At 34.8% G+C, this 19,750-nt stretch overlaps 2 protein-coding genes across 16 annotated transcripts in view; one reads left to right on the top strand and one right to left on the bottom strand.

Moving 5' to 3' along the window:
* The window catches only part of AVEN (apoptosis and caspase activation inhibitor), a 156,470-nt gene extending 153,316 nt beyond the window's left edge, over positions 1–3,154 (top strand). For all 6 annotated transcript variants that reach the window (XM_034418662.2, XM_087875474.1, XM_087875490.1 and 3 more), the window contains one exon: positions 926–3,154. In XM_034418662.2, the coding sequence (XP_034274553.2) occupies positions 926–1,035 (110 nt within the window). In that variant the 3' untranslated portion in view covers positions 1,036–3,154. The remainder of the gene's footprint in view (positions 1–925) is intronic.
* RYR3 (ryanodine receptor 3) overlaps positions 1,343–19,750 on the bottom strand; it is a 290,814-nt gene continuing 272,406 nt past the window's right edge. For all 10 annotated transcript variants that reach the window (XM_087875404.1, XM_087875417.1, XM_087875406.1 and 7 more), the window contains 9 exons: positions 19,560–19,687; positions 17,976–18,036; positions 16,687–16,833; positions 8,153–8,287; positions 6,237–6,393; positions 4,717–4,781; positions 4,497–4,597; positions 2,907–2,958; positions 1,343–2,224 (listed from right to left, as the gene is read on the bottom strand). In XM_087875404.1, the coding sequence (XP_087731530.1) occupies positions 2,129–2,224; positions 2,907–2,958; positions 4,497–4,597; positions 4,717–4,781; positions 6,237–6,393; positions 8,153–8,287; positions 16,687–16,833; positions 17,976–18,036; positions 19,560–19,687 (942 nt within the window). In that variant the 3' untranslated portion in view covers positions 1,343–2,128. The remainder of the gene's footprint in view (positions 2,225–2,906; positions 2,959–4,496; positions 4,598–4,716; positions 4,782–6,236; positions 6,394–8,152; positions 8,288–16,686; positions 16,834–17,975; positions 18,037–19,559; positions 19,688–19,750) is intronic.

Here is a 19,750-nt window from a genome sequence, read left to right as displayed (position 1 = left end):
GCAAAAACTGTTGCAATAACATCACAGCTTTGCGAATATAATATTCCACCAAGCGAGTTTTGATCCTCTACAGACTATAAGTGTCTAAACTGAAAGTTGAATATCATCTAATTACCAATAGCTGTGTCGGCACTTTCACTAATAGCTACAGTATGAAATCTTGCTAAGGCTATTTCACACATAGTATTGTTTACCATGCTGTTGCTAATGTTGAAAAAAAGTCAAAGCTGTATGTTTGCTCCAGCTTTCTGAATATGCATACATATTTTTCCTGTGTTCATGTTTTACTGTAAACTGTCCAAAGAGCCTCAACTACCAGACATTTTGAAACTTTAAATAAATAATAAAATCCTCAAACAATCATTTCTAGGATCAACAGAACATTGTCAGTAATATTCTTGAAATTCTCCAGCTTTGAATTTTTCATTTAAGATTAATTTGCATTCTCTTTTTTTTCCGGGTTTTCAAGCAGTATTATTACTACGGTTCATCGCACAGTCAGCTAGATTGATTAGCAACATTGCAAGCCAATCAGGTTCCTGATAAAGTTTCCAGTTTTATCAATTATTCCTACACAGGAATAATTCTAGAAGTCACTGGGGCTAATGATAGGAAGGATCCAGCCAATGACAAGGCAAGTCCTGGAACAGGAACCCTAGAAGGCACCTCTGATTACAGGGAAGGGTGGAATAACTGAGCTTGTGCTGTGCAAGTGAAGCTTCCACATGCTATAACTTGGTAAATAACAAATGTTTGGTCTCCAGGTTGTATTTTTGTATTTTCCTAAGTGATTTGAGAACTAAGATGAAATCATAATAGCACTGTTTCGTAGCTGACAATCACAATATTTATCATTTTTCCTTTTTTTCCCCCACAAAAGAGTTGTATTTAACTTATCTTTCTTTTCTTTTGTTACATCACTTAGAACCAGGTAGAACTGAAGAAATTTGCTCAACATCTCAACCACCGGAAGCTGCCTCCAAAAATATTACTGAAGAGGAACTTGAGGACTGGTTAGATAGTATGATCTCCTAAAAGCTACATTTTGTTTATCAGATAGTACAAGTATGTGAAAAATATTTTAAGATGACAGTTCCTAATTGTAAAAAAATGTTTACAAATATTTAATCTGGTGACTGGCTGAACCTGAAGCTTAAAAATGCTATTTGTGTATTTGCAGTGTTCTGGATTTCATTGCCTTAAGAAATTTAACAATATTAATTTGAAGTTGTAAAAGTATAAAAGCCTATTTAGAGTCTATGAAATAAAATAAATTACATTTGCAAGTAGAATTATGGAATATGTCTGGGTGTGACACCAATAACATAATGAAATATGAGAGTTTTGTTTTGCAAATTCTTTATTGCAGTGCATATTGTTATTTGAGGGAAAAAACGCATTAACATTGCAACTAATCACTAGTTTAATTCTGTTCAGTTGTAAGACAGGTTTTTAAACCAGCTGCATGTAGTAAGCAGTTTTGTAACAAGTATATGACTAAATTTCATGTCATACAGTAAGACCAGAAAGCAACACAGTCAAATAACAAAAATGTCAATCTAAAAGACTAACATTAAAAAAAAGTATTTTGCATAGCTAGATCTGGAAAGAGTTAAGGCACTTAGATTTTAGAGACAATAAAATACTTGGAAATTTTAAGCACTGAATACTTAAAATCTTTCTGTCTGTATTGTTACACTAAGAAATGGCACAGGGAAAACAAGGCTGATTGAAATATTAAGTTCACCATATGAGTCCATGATTAAGTTATTGTCACCTGACAGAGTCTTCAGTTGCAAAACAATGATAGAGCCCTTTCAACTATATTATTTTCTACAAAGGACTGATAAAAAACAAGTAATGATTCCTGAATTAAAGTACTGAACTGAAATGTTTAAACATTATTTTTTGCTCTGCCCCACTTAAAAACAAACAAAACAGAAATAATAACCCAAATAATCCAGAGCCTGTTTCTGCCACATACAAAAAACTAATCTAGATCAATTTAAAACTGGACTACTTCATTTACTTAGAGGTCAAACATAAGCAATATTTATGTTATGCCGTTATTTTGTAAGAATTCTATTTTTGTTTAACATTGAATATAGTAGTTTCTTTGTTGGTATTTTTATCCAAGTTGATCTTCATACTGTTTACGGAAGCAGTCTCCAGCTGGGAAGAAATCCCAGCATCTTTCTTGGTACATTTTCCATACATATGACTCCTAAAAATAAAAAATATATGTTTTTCAAAAGATTTATTTGAGAAAAGAAATACCTTTCATACATAAGGCATATTTTTCTCTCAGATTAATGAATGGACATTTTCTCTATTAGAAACATCAAGTGGGAATAAAGAGCAAGGCAGCCTTTCTGTTGATGAATCTATCTGATCAATTTATAGTTCGGTTATTAATCTTAGGGAATATAGTTTTCATTATATAAGATATTAAAACATTACTTTCATTTGCTAAACAAGTAATTAAGTAGTGATAACTTCAGATAAATGCATTTCACATTTAAATACAGGCTGGCAGCCAACTTTGCTTTAGTATGCGATGACAGAACATTTTTTTTTTTTTTACAAAATGATAATCTTATAATAACAGGTCATGAACAATTAATGTTTATAATACATTAAATTAAATATTCAGAAGAAGGCATGAAGAACTACACTATTCAGTATTGAGTACATGAGTTTCAATGGAAGAACATTTAAACATTTGGATGTCATATGTTTATAGATTAAAATGATCAATAATTTGCTTTTGGAGGAAAAAATGAATGGTAATCGTTTAATTGTATAAAGTGACAGTATATCTCTAAAAAAAATGTTGATTATATATTTGATGAATGTTTTTAGAAATGCTTGTTTCTTTTCATTTACATAATCAATTAATGCTTTACCTGCCCAGTGTGCTCAGTTTCATCCTTATTAATAAGATACATCAAAAAGAATCTGGAGAAAGAATATGAAAATATACATGACTGTTTTTGGTAGTATCTTGTTCTTGCTTCTTAAGAAAACAGTAATTATTTCCATCTAAAAATGTGAAACAATAGGCTAAAAAAGACTTGTTTTATTATTCATTTTATAGGATTCCGAAAGAGTTGAATGGTGATATTAAATAGTGAAATATTTTACATTGGTAAAAGAGTTTTGCATATGTAAAATTGCACAAGTCTCTGCTTGTGAGTTTACAATCCAAAAAAGTAGACATCCTCATCAAGAAATGCATTGGAAGAAAAAAAATGTACAAAAAACATTAATGAAAACGGTTAATACGAAGCTGTGGATGCAGCTGTTTAGTTATTCACAATATTTTATTTTGGTGGTGACCAGTTCTATATTTTTTTCTTTCTTTCATGAACAATAAGAAACTGTACCTTGTATTTTACATTTACATTTCAAGGAAGTCAAATGACAGCCCCTACACCAATTAGTTCTGAAGCAAAATTTGCCTTGGAGCAATATTAATTTTCCTGCTGCCAAAGCCTCTGATGGCTCATACTATGGCTCATCTTTCCAAAGATAATGTCTCTCCTTTTCAATCAAGTTAATGAGCGTTACTGTTTATATAGATTAATGTCTGGGGAATTCTGGGAGTTGAAGTCCATGCATCTTAAAGCTGTCAAATTTGAAAGATACTGGTCTAGACACTGACAGAACACTCCTGTTCTGGAGTCCTTCCATATCCAAAGCTTGTTCTGAGCAGGCATGAGGTAGAAGTACTATATTTGGATTGGTTGGTTGGTTTGTTTTCCTTTAGTGATCCTGAAACTGATCCTGGCTATAGTTTCAGGTTGGTTCCCCTATGACCATGATGGCGAACCTACGGCACGCGTGCCACAGGTGGCACGCGGAGCCATATCAATGGGCAAGCAAGTGTTGCCCTAGCTCAGCTTCAGCGCATGCCACCTGATTTTTGGGCTTCCAGGCCCACCGGAAGTCAGCAAACAGGCCGTTTCCGGCCTCCGGAGGGCCTCCAGGAGGGTGCGGGCCATTTTTATCTTCCACAGGCTCCAAGAAAGACTCTGAAGCCTGGGGTGATTGAAAAAGGGGCCTACTGGGCCCACCGGTGGGGGGAGCACGGCGGGACACACGTGCATGCATGGGGTGGGGTGGGGCACATTGAATTATAGATGTTGGCACACGCCCTCGCTTTTGGCACGCAACAGCAAAAAGGTTAGCCATCACTGCCCTATGATAAGCTCTATTGTGTACCCCTCACCGTACCCCATCCCTCACAGTGGAATTCTAAGAAATGTACAACATTAGCTGCCATATGACGTCATTAAAGCATCCATAACCTGACAAAGTCCTGAGTCTGGGAGTACAGGAGTGCAACACATTGATTTTGGAGTAAGTCTCATAGAACTCACTTCTGGATAGATATTCCTAGCATTGTGCTACGAGCCTGGACAACCCTATTAACATTGCTAACAATCATTTCTAAGGAAACATGCATTAATAAAGCAGTACATGCATTTACTTACAAGTAGTTGGCCAAATTGTGCTCTTGTAAAGTATGCATTTCAAAACCATGTGGAGTTGTATCAAAATAATCATTACCAATTCCACAAATAAAGCATTTCGTCTAAAAGTCAAAAAAAAATAGTAATATAAGAATTAATGTAACCTTCTTGACAATTTAGTGCAAAGTTTTTCTCTCACATTTACTGAAAACAAACTAACTCAATACAATCATCATCTTACCTCCATGTCTTCTTTGACCTGCTCTTGCTGATCTCTCAGTTCGCCAAAGGCATCAATAATAAGACCTATTATTAGAAAGAAAAAGACACAAATACTTGCTAAAAATCTTAACTCTGCTACATATTTGCAGTATGTACATCCTGCACTACCATTTAGGATACATTGATTTTCTTCCTATTCAGTTAATGTATTTCTTAGAAGAAATACATATGAAGAAGAAAGAAAAATCACAATATAAGTAAAATACTGACTTCATTAAAATGGAAATTTATATACTAAACTAGTTTTAATCACATGCAAATATTGATTCAGAAAATACACATCAGGGGAGTGTCCCATTCCCCTGATTTGTAGCCTTCAAAAACATTACTGATAAATTGATTATAAGGGGAAAATCTAAGGGAGTATACAAAATCAGTAACTTTTGGTGAAGAGGAATGGAAAACACAAGAATTTTAATTTTTGTTTCACTTAATTAGGGGTCCCAAATTCTTCAGCTCATCAACCCGTCCATGATATCTCAAATTGTTCATTGAACTTCAAACATTATTTACATGAAAATAATTTACTATTACTTTAACTAATGGTACTATGAATAGCAACAAAAGAGAGTCCTGTCGACCCTTGGTCCTATTGACCACTTTGGAGAATATGGCACTAAACTTCATGACAGCTGGCACAATATTGCAGACCTTGTATGGTCAAACCTGGTTGAAACTTGGATAAAAATAATTATAAAAATCCTAGAGCTACAGGAAAGATTGGAAAGTCAAACCTCCCAAAGAAGGCTATAGTGAACCTTGTCTGAACTGTTGTCAAAAAAACTTAATGGATGTTATTTATGTAGGCACTGGAAATTAAATTCAATTTATAGAAGGTATTATATCATTAGCTACTGTAAAAAAAATTATCTTGTTTGAGATTCATCATCTATAAGTTTCAGTCATTTTTTTCTCAGTGGCCAACAACATGATGTATTCCTGAAAATGAATCTCTCTCTCAAACAAATATTTATTGATCAGTTGAAAAGAACATATGAAATCATATACTAAAACCATAATTGAAGATTGAAGATAGGTCTTTCTTACATTAATATAGCAATGTCCTTACTCAAAATGAAGTGTAACCACTCATCAAATATTGTATAGAGTAAAATTATTAGCAGCAGCAATTCTCTCTCCCCCCCCCCCCCCGTCCAGAAGGGATGATAGCTTAGAAAGCAAATTAAACAATGACAGTCCTGTAGAAGTACATAAATCTATTTTTGGCATGGCAATGTTTGTAAGGAAAATTATTAATTCCCTTTTCCTATGTTAGAGTTTACCAGTTCAGCCTAAATGCAGAAAGATTAAAGTCTGATAAAAGGAAGTACTCTACACAGGGTATAGTTAAAAGTCTGAAAATTGTTGCCAGGAGATGCTGTGATAAGAAATGTGTATGATTTTTTTAAAAGGGCAATAAATATATATGGCTTGCAGTACAAGCATTAGTAAACCCCAGGAATATTAACAATAACAAACCTTGAATGATGGCCAGTAGGATAACAATGACAAAGAAGAAAAACGTGATATCAAAAACAATTCGATATATTTCATAAGGATCTCCTGCAGGATCTTCAATTTCATCTCCAATACCTCCACCTGCTCGTACCCCGACATACATATGGAACAGGTAACACTAAAAGGTAGAATTTACTACAGTTTATGGAAAATAATCAAACCATCTTGAATTAAAAGACATTTTTAAAAGGTCATTACTTTTATATCATATATTAGAGGATAGATCCAGGTGTGAAATTCAAATTCTGTGGGCGAGGCTTGGTGGGCATGGCAGGGGAAGGATACTGCAAAATGCCCATTCCGTCCTCACTCCTGGGGGAAGGATATTGCAAAATCTTCATTCCCACCACACTCTGGGGCCAGCCAGAGGTGGTATTTGCCAGTTCTCCGAACTACTCAAAATTTCCACTACCAGTTCTCCAGAACCTGCTAGATTTCACCACGGATAGATCTCCAGACATTTAAAATACGTTACAGAAATGCTAAGATTAAAATTCAGTATAATTAGCTTACAACTGCATGTATTTATTTCAATGCAACTCGCATATGAAAATTCAAGTCGTTCAGCTTGAACGACTTGAATTTCAAAATACTGCAACAAAGAACATTGTTTTGTTTATTTCCTATAGTAATTCCAAATTCCTTTCTTGCTACCCTTTTCCACATGATGTTTTAATAGCCTGCTTTTAATTGAAAAAGTATATTGTATTTACATTTATTCTTAATTAATTTCATCATTACTTTTTTCTGGAAAAATAGATGAAGACAGTTTTGGTTTTCCTATATATTTCTGGTGTTGAGGATATTATCAGTTACCAGCCGAGTTTGAGGGGACACTCCTGTGCATGCATGCTCACACAAACGTTTGTGTGACAAAGATATATGTGTATTCCCAGTCTTCTACAGCCTCACCATACTCTGCTTTTCTCATCCCATGGGTAACTTCCCACCCTATCCCACTTGCATATCTATATACACAACTTACATTCATAGCTGAAAAAATATTTTGTAAGGTAATTACAAATTTATTGAAGAAATAATAAAATGAAACCTAAAATTTTAAACTGTTGGTGAACTATGCACCACTCAAAGCAGTCTCAGATTTAAGATGTTCTGATGTCAAGATATATTATTCTTAACTCTTAGACCCAGAGAGGAGAGGCCACTACAAATATGGATGAAAACACTCTTCAAACTGTTTTGACCAAGTGTAACCTAAGTCCTTTAGATGCATAGGTCAAAAATAAGACACACAGAGAGAAGTCTGGAATGAACCTTGCCTGGTTGCCACTGGGCTGTTCGAAGGAAAGAACCTACTCTAATGGTACATGGAAGTGACCCTGAAGAATGAGGGAAAGAGATGTTGCCTAGGGAATGATCAGATTTAAAAAAAAGAAGTCCACAACTGCTTAATGAACCAGGAGAGATTCTTAAAAAGGATCTACCCTAATGCATCAGTGACTGCGGGAGATCTGTGTTTTCAGACTTGTAAGATTCTGTTAATATAGCCTTACAATAAAGTAGCATTACCCCATCTGGTTGTGTTTACTCTTTGGTTTACCTACGAGAGCTAAAATATCCCAAAGGATGTCCCCAGGAGTCACAGTGCATGCTAAGGGCCAGAGCATAAATCAAGAATAAACAGGTTTTCAAAGAATGGTTTTCAAGAAAGCATTAAGTTAGATAATTAATTACTTGTATAATGTAATCTTATATTGTAGCTGTTTTCAGTTAAAAAATATATTAGACTCTGATTAATTGAAATGTTGCAGTTTCAAGGGTTATAATTCCAATGTATAGTTTTTATTGAGGCCTGCCTGTTGTTCTCTTGCTAATGGCACTAATCTTCACATTCACATAGTTGTTCTAGTACTTACAGTCATCATATCGTCACATTTCATGTCTGGCTCATCCTCATCCTCACTCTTGTTATAAAATTTCCGGAAGAAATTAAATGCAACAACCGTGTAAAGATATACCACCACAGCCAAGAGTCCAACAGTTAAGACGAGCTATAATATAGCAATACAAAATAAATGGTGAATGGTATGTAGAGAAGAAACAACAATTAAGAAGTTAAATCTTGCCCACAATATAAAAGATAGTTATTTCCACTGTGGGGCTGGAGCATTTTGAACATTATGTCATTCAAAATATATTAAGCCAATCAAGATTTGAGTTTACACTAGTGCGTTAGGCTGCTTAAACCAATTATGTACTTTTAAGCTTTTCCAACTGCTTCTTAATTGTCTTTCAAATGTTCATATATAGTGGACCACTTTCCATTGTATTTCTCTATGCAACAACCATATTTAGGCTTTCATAAATATCTGTCTAAAAGGGACAAACCAGAGCCAACTAAACCAATTTCATTCAAAATATCATAAGCTGTCCATAAACTTCAGTATTTAGGTGCCCCAGGGCTAAGGAGTAGATACTTCCTGAAACCTAGCAACGCGTATGCAAAAGACACATGAAACATTGCAAAATATTCTTCATTAAATAAGTGGAGGGAAAATCCATTGAGTTGATTGTTTGTTAATTTCAGGTTACTCCTGCTAAATCGCAGCTAGGGTTGAAGCATTCATTTGCAAAGCGCTTGAAAAGCTTGCTTTATAATGCCCAGGAGCATGAGCAAAGCACCTGTCTGAAATCATTCAAGCAACTGTGTCTAACAATAGTTCTACAGCTGCTTCAGATGTTGCTCCAAGCTGTCGCCCTATGATTATGCAGCAACTCTTTTGAATGTTTGTACAAATAATCTAAATAAATGAGTGTGCAAGTATTCGATTCTGATATGTATTTCTAATCCTTTAGCACACATAACATATTTTAGTACTTATATTAAGCAGAACATACAACAGAACAGACTACTTATTACTATGCCAACCCAGAAACCTAGTTTATATAGTAAAGAAGTATCTCCGTAGCTCTCCTATGGAAAAGAATGGCTCTTATGTAGACCTTTGGTTCACCAGATTTAATAATCTAGCCATGTAGCAATGCATGGAACAATTGGCCTTCCTCTTCAATCTTCAAATGCTGTACAGTATAGAGAGAAGCTGTAGCCATGCTTGACTGAACACATTTTTACGCTTTGTCAATTGGATTTGTGAGATTTTAGAAAGAACACACAGTTTTAGGGTACTACCCTGGCCTTTGCCTCAGTGGTCACATTATGAAGAGATGTTTTCTAAGTAGAAAGGGCAAATATATTTTTTTCTGAACAAACAAGGTAGATTCTTACCTGAATTAAAGTCGATTCATGAATAATGCAAAATGATATACAATGGATTAGTATAAAAACACATTTATGTATGAGGGGTCCCAAATGATATTCTGTCCGTCTGATCCCCTGTTGAGGATTGTGTCATTGTTTTGATCAATTTATATGTACTCTCTTGGGTTAACTGAGTAGTGATTTCACATATAGGAATTTCCGCATATTGGATGTTCCAGGATTATAACCCTAGTTATTTACTGGAAAAGCAGATAATTCAGCACTGACCTCTGCTACAGCATTATTCAATTTCCAGGCTTTGCCTATTTTAACCACGAAATGGAATGATAGGCTAATTTCGTTAAAGGATCAAAGCACTACTGCACTTCTAACCAGAGCTGTCAAATGAAAGCATCTTGATGGGGCTTTCTTCTCTCTATAACACGGAGTAACAAAATCATAAAATTGGAAGGGGGGGAAGGGAATTTAGGCAATTCAATTCCTTGCTCTGTGCAAAATCCAAATTAACGCATCCCCAGAAGATGTCTGAATATATACAATGAAAGAGAGCCTATCCTCTTTATGGGTAATTATTTCAATCTGAATTTGTCTTCCTGTAACATTTTCTGCACAATAGATATTCTCTTCCAAGGTTAAACATCCCTAACTCTTTCAGATTCTCTCCATAATACATGCAGGCTGATCATTTATGTCACCCTGTTCCAGTTCTTTGAATTCTCCTTTATGAGCACAATACTTAAGGGGAGGGAGGGTTTAAATGAAATTGGAATAAATGCTATTATTAAGTCAGATAGCCCTCATTCTATACCAGGGGATTTGATTTCATATGGAACTTTATTAAATTTTATTTCTATTTTTAGTCCTTTTAATTATCCCACCAGTAATTTGTTCAACTTTCTCTCTGCATCTTACATTCATAGAGTTGAAAGGGACCATTTAGTCCCCAACCTCCAAGTCACAGATCAGGACCTGTTAGGAACGGGGCCTCACAGCTGGAGGTGAGCAGTGGGCAAGGGAGCAAAATCAAAACTATCCCCTAAACCGTGGAAAAATTGTCTTCCACAAAACTGGTCCCTGGTCCCAAAACTGATCCCTGGGGATCACTGTTTAAACCTTAGACTCCAATCCTATCCTTAGTGCAAGTAAGTAAAAGTAAAGCAATCCAAGCAAATGGCTCCACTGAACATTTTCAGTAAAAAGAAGCTGATTTTGCTGTGTAGTTCCACTGCCAAACTGCTTTTTCTCTTTTGAATTTCTTCTCTAACATTCAATTATAATCTGTATTTGCATTCACTCTCTTTTTGCAGCAGCATCACACTGCTATCATATTCAGTTTACAATCAGCTACTATTCCAAGGTCGTCTTTGAAAATACTTTTATCAAGTTAGGTAACGTATATTTCATTTTTGTTTACGAAGTGAAGTATTTTAGCTATCTCTGTTAAAGTTCATTCTATTACTTACAGACCATTTCTCCACCCCATCCAGAATTTCAAATTTATTGCTACCTATTATGATATTAGATATCCCACCCAATTTTGTATCATCTTCAAATTTAATAAGAATTCCCCCCATATCATCATGAGTCATTAAATTTTGAGTACAAGACCCAGGACTGATTCTGGTCCCTTTTGGAATCGCACACAATCCCATGCAAGACAATGTACGGAAAAACCACTGATGAACACTGTGAGTGTAATTCTTGACCTGGGTATATATCCAGTTAATATCCTTGCATTCAGTATGTCATGGGATATTATTACTATTATCAGGGGTGTCAAACTCACGTCGTCATGTTGTTGTCATGTGATGCATCATGACTTTTCCCCCCTTTGCTAAAATAGGGTGGGCGTGGCCAGCACCTGACGCATCCTGCCAGCAGGCCTGATCCCCCTGCTATTATTACCGTTGGTTGCACAGTCATATAGTTAGGTCAGATATGGCATTTTTATTCACCTACCAAGTTAGCACCAGATGAAAACGAATTGCAGGGTTTTGCTTAAAATATCCACTTGCCCTACACTCATTCATTGCCAAGAGCTGTTACTTGTTAACATTTTGCTTACTTTGAATAATTTAAATACTGAGTATAGCAGCTGAAAATATTTGAGGGGGAAATGGGTTGTTCTTAATTGGACCAGAAGAATTGATGAGAATGCTCCTTCAGACCTCTCATCCACCAAGCACCTTGAATAATTCTGTGTATTTCTGTGTACCCCATCTACTGCACCTGGTCCTCTGGCTGGCTGGCTTTCTCATCAATTGAAGTATGTCCATTCATGGCCCAAATCCTTTACCTTTTTCTTCAACCAGTTTGCATTTACTGAAAATACATTTTAACTTGTCTTAAGGAAGGAAGGCAACCAACCTGTTTATATTCATTTTTTTCCTTCTTAGGGCACTTTAAGTAGGAAGGTTTTTTTGTTCTTTACTTAGGCTTTACTTGGGCTTACTTTTATGAACCCAGTTATTAACTCTTCACTCTATAAAATATTTTTTATCCCCTCAAATCTTTGTTTAACTCCCAGGTCACTTTACACGTTGGCTTACTGAGAGGCTTCCTTCCTAAAACCAGGCAGCTTTACATTAAATTCAAAAAGGAATGAGACACCCACTTACTATCCATCAGCTCTCAGGTCCGTCACTCTTTGCCATCAGCAGCTCTTCAAAACATGATCTTTGCAACCCCACAACTCAGCATGTAATCTTTCAAAAGACACTGCTGCTTTATTTATTCTTCTCTCTTCCTGGTTTTTGAACTCCTCAGAGTGAACAGCTCTTCCTGTTCCCTCTGATTGCCTCCAAGTCATTAAATGTTGAAGATCCAGAATCGAATACTCCACTCAGTATCTCATTCTAGGCTGATGTGTATTAGTCTGATGAACTTTCAGCATCAGCTTCAAGCCAGCTACTTATCCTGTTAATTGTCATGCTATGCAGCCTACACAAAACTATCTTGCTAATCAGAAAGTCATAATGTCCTTTTTGAAATGCTTTGCTAAAATCAAGATGCATTATACCTACAGCATTCCCACAATATACTAAACAAGTTATTCAATCAAGAAAGTAGGATAAGGATACTTAGCAAGATTTTGTCATGGTAACTATGCTAGCTTCTTGGTGATTAAGAAGGCTCTTATAAATCTTTCCTGGAGGATCATGTTTAGCAGAATTAATCACCAAGCAGATGTCAGGGCAATACATATATCCCATCACTACTACTCCATGCTGCATTGAAAAATCTGCAGTTTAATTCTGGCAAACCTCACCTACATCTTCTTGGCTTAATAGGAGATCATAGATAGCATTTGAGCAGGAATAACTCTTTTAAACTGCATATGCTAAATAAAATAAGTGCAGTGTCATCTCATTCCCTTATTGTTGCTTCTTTCATTTGATAAAATTGTAATTAATATGTAAGTATGCTTTATTGCAGCCAAAAACCAACAGGTTAAAATAACTTATAGGGGCAGGGGCCAGGCACAATTGATTGACTGATTATCTGTCATGAAATTGTTTTTGACTCCTAGCAACCTCATAGATATACTCCAAGGTGATCTATTCCTAACCTTTTCTATTGTAGAAAAGATATTTTATCTTCCAACACTGCACTCACTGCCTCTGTAACTGTATCCCTCCCCTTTGCTGATGGTCGTTTTCTTCTCCTTCCTTTCTCAGAATTAAAGCCTGTTCCAGATTGCTGGTCTTTGCATAATGTTTATGAAAAAAATAAATTTGAGCCCGGTCATTTGTTCCTTCAGTAGGAACTCGATCTATTCAATGTTCCATCAGTTTGTTTTCTTGGGGTCCACAATATTCTCAGGAATTCAAAAGCATCAATACATTCTTTAAGCCCCATCTTTTGCTTCCATAGAGTGTCAGAGGCAATACCTTGGATTGCATGATTTTGATTTTTGTAGGTGCAGGCCCATCATGACATTTGAGTATCTTTTCCAAGGACCTCATGGCTGCTCTACTGAGTCTATGGCATATTTCTTAACTGCTAGTTCATTTATGTTGATGGTTCCCTAAAAGGCAGAAGCTATCCACCATTTTGATATTTCCAAAGTCCAGTGTCAATTCTAAGGCTGGTTATTCTATCTGTTCTCAATAATTTGGTCTTCTTTATACTTGAATATATTCACTATGCTCTTTGACTTTTGCATTTTTGGCTGTCAGGATACTGTCACTAGATAGTGCAGGTCATTAATGCTTCTTCCTCCAATTTTAAAATCACACTCATCTTCTTCCAATTCCCTTATATTCAGCATATAAATTGAAGAAATCTGGGAAGAGCATACAGCTTTGTTGCACTTCTTTGCCAACTTGGAAACACCCTTTTTGTGTCTGTACTGTGGTTTCCTGGTCTGTATATAAATTTCCCATGAGAACAATGAGACATCATGGGATTCCCATGTCTCAGAGCACATTCCACAGCTTGATGTGATTGATATGAAGGCTTTACTGTAGATGAAGCACATACTAAATTCTTCTTGGCATTTGTTGGCTTTTTCAATTATTCAACATGTATTGTGTTCCTTGTTTTCTAGAGCCACTCTGAACATCTGACATCTCTTTTTTCATCTAGGGCTCTAATCTGCATTGAATGATCCTAAGAATTATTTTGCTAGCCTGTGAAATTAAGGGTAGTGTACACTCTATTAAGTCTCATTTTTTTGGTATTGGAATATAAATAGACCTCTTCCAATCAGTTGGCCAGTATGTATTTCTACAAATTTGTTGGCCTAGTCACTTGGAAACTTGGCTGATTTATCTTCTGTTGCTTGCCATATTTCAGTAGGCATTCCATCACTTCCACCATCTTTCTGCTGTCCAATATAGATGGCAGCGGGGATGACCTTCCTACTGTTGGTGAACCTACTGGAAATCAGTGTACTTGCCATACTCTATTATTCTTCATTCACCCCTCCCAGGACTTCTCCCCCCATTATAATGAGGCAACACAGTAGCACTTGGGATGGGGCAAGTACATTCAATACAGAATAAAATACAGTGAAGAATTTTAAAACCCACTAATATAAGTTCTGTTTTTTAAAAAAAGAAAGAGAATTGAGTATAATAACTAAAGAAAAGGATATAGTAGATAAATTCCAATGAAGTGCCCTTTTTCCTTACTTTAGCTTTGTGCTTCCTTTTTCTTTTTATCTTGCCTGAACCTTTTAGCTCAGTAACTTCAAGTTTTAACCTTTCTAAAAATTGATATTTCAAAATAGTCTGGAAGTATTTTGCATATTTTCATTTTGTGAAATGCCCAGGAGCTGAGCAGGAACTGAACTAAGGAAAAAGAAGAAATGAGCACACTCAAACTTGAGACATTCAAACCTTAGTCCAGACTGAAGGTAGAGGCCTTTCCTGGCTCTGTGGAGTTGGTATAATCAAAAATAGCCATTATATAGGTAAAGGTTCCCCTCGCACATATGTGCTAGTCATTCCCGGCTCTAATGGGAAGTGTTCATCTTTGTTTCAAAGCCGAAGAGCCAGTGCTGTCCGAAGACATCTCCATGGTGATGTGGCCGGCATGACTAAACACCAAAGGCGCACGGAATGCTGTTACCTTCCCACCGAAGGTGGTCCCTATTTTTCTACTTGCATTTTTTACATGCTTTCAAACTGCTAGGTTGGCAGAAGCTGGGACAACAGCTTGTAACAGGAGCTCAACCTGTTACGCGGCACTAGGGATTCGAACCGCTGAACTGCCGACCTTTCGATTGACAAGCTCAGCATCTTAGCCACTGAGCCATCGCATCCATATACATACCAAAGAGTTAAAGATACCAAATAGTTAAAGAAATACAGTTACTCTTGGACTTATGACCACAATTGAGCCCCAAATTTTTGTTGCTAAGCAAGACAGTTGTCAAGTGAACTTTGCCCAAATTTACGACCTCTCTTGCCACAGTGGTTAAGTGAATCACTGCAGCTATTAAATGAGTAACAGGATTGTTACATATATTTGGTTCCCCCATTGACTTAGCTTGTCAGAAGTTCACAAAAGGAGATCACATGACCCTGGGATACTGCAACCATCATAAATATGAGTCAGTTGCCAAGGGTCTGAATTTTTCAGCATGTCAATATTGGGGATGCTACAATGATCATAAATGTGAAAAACAGTCATGAGTCACTTTTTTCAATGCTGTTGCAACTTCGAACAATCACTCAATGAACTGTTTTAAGTCAAGGACTCCCTGTATTGAAATGTTTCAGTGCTTAAGAACTATTGAGAGATAATAAATTGCAGTAGAAATAGATTTAAATACTGCTCCTTCAACAAAGCGTACTGTATGATAAATACTGCAATAATTTGAACATTCAAATGTTTAGTAGCAAAATATACAATTCTTATAAATTTATAAAATCTTTAATACCTAGCTAAGAAAATGTTTACAATAGGCAGACAGGACTGAGATTTATAGTTATAAATTTTATTCACATCTGCTTTGTCTTGATTTTAGCAAGATATATGATTGAACATGATTCTCCATCTAGAAGATAATAATAATTATAATGCATATGTTTCTAAACTATGTAAATATGTGAATTTTTTATATAATGCAGAGAAAATTCCTTAATTCAGCTAATTATATAATCAATCAAAATGTGTGTCTGTTTTATATTTACATATGGTAAATATTTTTGTGTTGTTACTAATATTATTATTTTAATGAGAAAAAACAACAACACCTCTTTTCCAAAGTTAAGATATATAGCACATGAAGCTTTGTGAAAAATCTATTACTATTACTTTAAAGTGGTAGTATCCAAATGTTTTCTTGTGTAAAAGTAACATTCTGCACATTGAAACATATTATGAACAAGCTAACCTTCAAGATTTTTGCTGATATGTTACCTTTTTGTAATTTGTTAAAAAATAGTAGAATTCAGAATTTTGATTTTTTTTTCCCATTTGCTTTTTTAAATAATATAATCTAGGGATATAGATTCATAAGTAGCTGGTGATTTGTTAATATTCCTCATTCATTTGATCACTATGTACTTTTAAATTATAGCATTATAAGTTTTCATCACATTTTACATTCATCACACATTAACACTTTTGAAAGCATTCTTAATCACAGCCAATTAAATGATATTTCAATTTTAGTAACAATTGTATAATACGACATGAATTATATTATTAATAACTAACCTGTTTGCCATTGTGAGTTACAGATGACAGAATAGTACGTAAAGTCTTAAAACCCATAGCTATATCGAGCAAATGAGCAGCAAAGAAGAAGTTGTTGTAGTGGCCAAGAATGGACATGGTTGTATACCAAGCTAAATACAAGAAAGACTAAAGAAAATGTTAAATGTCAGAGAACCACTGCTATTTTTCTCATTGCATTATACTATTTCTTGTCATTACATTTCATTTATAAAACACTTTTGTGCTATTGTATTAAAATGCTTACAAAGAGGCTTATATCTCAATGACCAAAAAATCGAATCCTTCTAGATTATATTAATACTAATAGTAGGTTTGGCAACGGTTACATAAACGATTAACCAAAGACACAAGACTATTGTGGAAGAGATAAGTGTGCATTACATTCTTCTTAAGGTATCCACATAGTTATCGAGTGTTTTGTGCTAATAGAAATGACTACATGAGCTAATCCTCTTTTCTCACAATAAGATCTAGCCATAAGCCAAACAAGGCCTTTCCAGATGGGGAGGAGCCTTGATGCTTATGGACATGTCCTCTTGCCATATCCCTTCGCCTCTCATGTATTTTGTTTTTGCAGTCTTCATTTATATGTCAAGGTAAATGGAAAGAAGAATGTGAAAATTACATATAATTGCTATTCCTAAATTTAACTTGATAATTTTAAAAAGTATACAAGGCTGCTTGTTAAGACCACAGGGTCTCAAGCGCATCTTAGCTAAATCATTATATAATGTTGCAGAATATGAAATACAACCAATTTAACACATACAAAATATTAAACAATTTTGCAAAACTGAAATAGGTTGGCTATTGGAACAAATCAGTAACTTGCTCATATTAGATTATTTATGATTGACTATTGCTCAAATATTCTTATCAATATACTATCATCCTACCTTTTAATTCTGGCTTTATTCGTTGCCATACTGAAAATAGAATTTCTATCCTCATCTCAAAAAAACCATTTCCTTAACTGATATATTAACAGTATAATTGCATTTCTCCTCTTAATTGATTAGTTTTGTATATTTTCTTTATTTTCCTCTCTTTTTGCCATTATTCATTTGAAAACAGATGTTCAAAAAGTTACATAGAATTATAAGGATGGCATCTATGATTTGAGTATTTATGCTTGTAGAATTAAGTTCATATTAAAGTTGTGCATATTGTAAGAGAGAATGCATGAGCACAAGGCTTGTTTCATTTAAGAAAGAAGAATGAAGCAAAGGATTTCTTTTTTAAAAAAATTAAAAGAACTGTTAACTTACGTTATCAGTGAAAACTACACCAAGCTTCCAGATTTGATATTTTGCATCAATAGAACTTAACCTAGTAATATACAAAATAATTTGAAATTAATCAAGATATTTATTCATCCACTAATTATAATGTTATCTTTCCCCCCCATTTGTTAGGCTTTCTTCTTGATAGTATGTCCACTAAAACGTTTCAGAATTTTGTGGAGGTTTACCGGAATATTTTTGAAAACAAACATTTCAGCAGTGAAAATGACCTTTAGATGAATGATAACATTATATTTGAACAATGTAACATATATACTAACAGACGTTTCAGCTCTCCGAGATCTGGTCCTTTATGTAGTCAAGGAAACATCATTCAGTATAATAGGAAAGTATCCGCAGACTTAAGGGAATCATCAGAATTTGAGTAATACAAAATCTTCAATAAACAATCTCAGAGGAGAAATTTCTAAAACAAGCCAATGAAGTCTTATTCTGAGGGGAGTTGAAATGCTTATGGAAAGGAGGAGAAAAATAGAAAACTGAGGAGGAAGGGAAATGGCATGTGTTTTGCTGACAGGAACACAAAGAAGCTACTGCCTGCAGTGCAACTTGTGCCTAATGGTATATTCTCTTGTACTTCCTTCCAACTAAAACTGTATGTCAAAGTAATGAAGCTAAAAGAAGAAATCAGGTATCTTATGTGCCAGTTACATGCTATTGTTTAAGATGATTGATCTCTTTAACTTACTTACAATATTATAAATGGTAGGCATAAGTACTTCAGCTCCAGTGTATATATAACCAAAAAAACCAAAAATATCTGTGTTCCATTCGTATGTGATAATTTTGTAATAATGTTGTAATGAATCAGGCCAGCTCTCTGCTTTCAAGGTAATATTACACTCCCATCTAGACTTTATCTCCCTAATCTTTCTTAAAGTAATTTTGGTCAAAAGAAATTGAATAAAGATAATTAGCCACTGATGTATAGTGATATGCTCTCAAGCGACAATCCATAAGCAAAATGTTTAAGCTCCATTATATGGTGCAATCTGTAAGGGATTTCTCTATTAGAAAGAATCACAGTTATAATTTATTGTGTTACTCTACAAACTCAAAACAAAGATGCCCAATAATCTAGCATTTTAAAAAAATAATTATAGTTAAGCATATTAGCCTGTGAAATAAGCAATTGATTGATTAAGTATAGTTGTAGATCGCCAACAATTCGTAATTCATAAAAGCATAGTTAAAATATTCCATCTCTCACAACAGACCATATTAAAAATAGATATTTTTGTCCAAATAATTAATGAACCTCAAAGCTATAACAACCATAACAGTATTGCTATTTATATTTTGTTCTTATTAGGTTGCTGAGATCCATGAACTGAATAATAACATAATTTGTGACAGCACAAAACTCTCCAGATCATCATTATAATTCACAAACACATGCTGTCTATGCATAGGATTAGATTGCTAAGACTTTGGCTTTCTATCACAGGGCTGTCTATGCATAACCACAAACATAAAAATAAAACAAAAAAAAATCTGTTGTATTATTTTAATACATTTCAGGTTATTAAACCTAAAAGCAAATAATACCATGAAATAAAAGAGGCTTCATCTGGTTCGGTATGTTCCACAGGACTAAAATCCAGAGCACTTTTGTCCAGACCTAAGAGTTCTGCAATGCGCTCTGCTCCATATAAATCGCCGTACTTGTTGATTACCTTCAAGAAAAAAATATATATAAAATATCATGTTTTAATTCAAGTTCTCACTAAGTTTTTAAA

The sequence above is a fragment of the Pantherophis guttatus genome, chromosome 1, assembly GCF_059756535.1.
Source record: "Pantherophis guttatus breed Tessera chromosome 1, ASM5975653v1, whole genome shotgun sequence".
Classification (NCBI taxonomy): domain Eukaryota; kingdom Metazoa; phylum Chordata; class Lepidosauria; order Squamata; family Colubridae; genus Pantherophis; species Pantherophis guttatus.
This window is presented reverse-complemented; position numbering and strand designations above follow the sequence as displayed.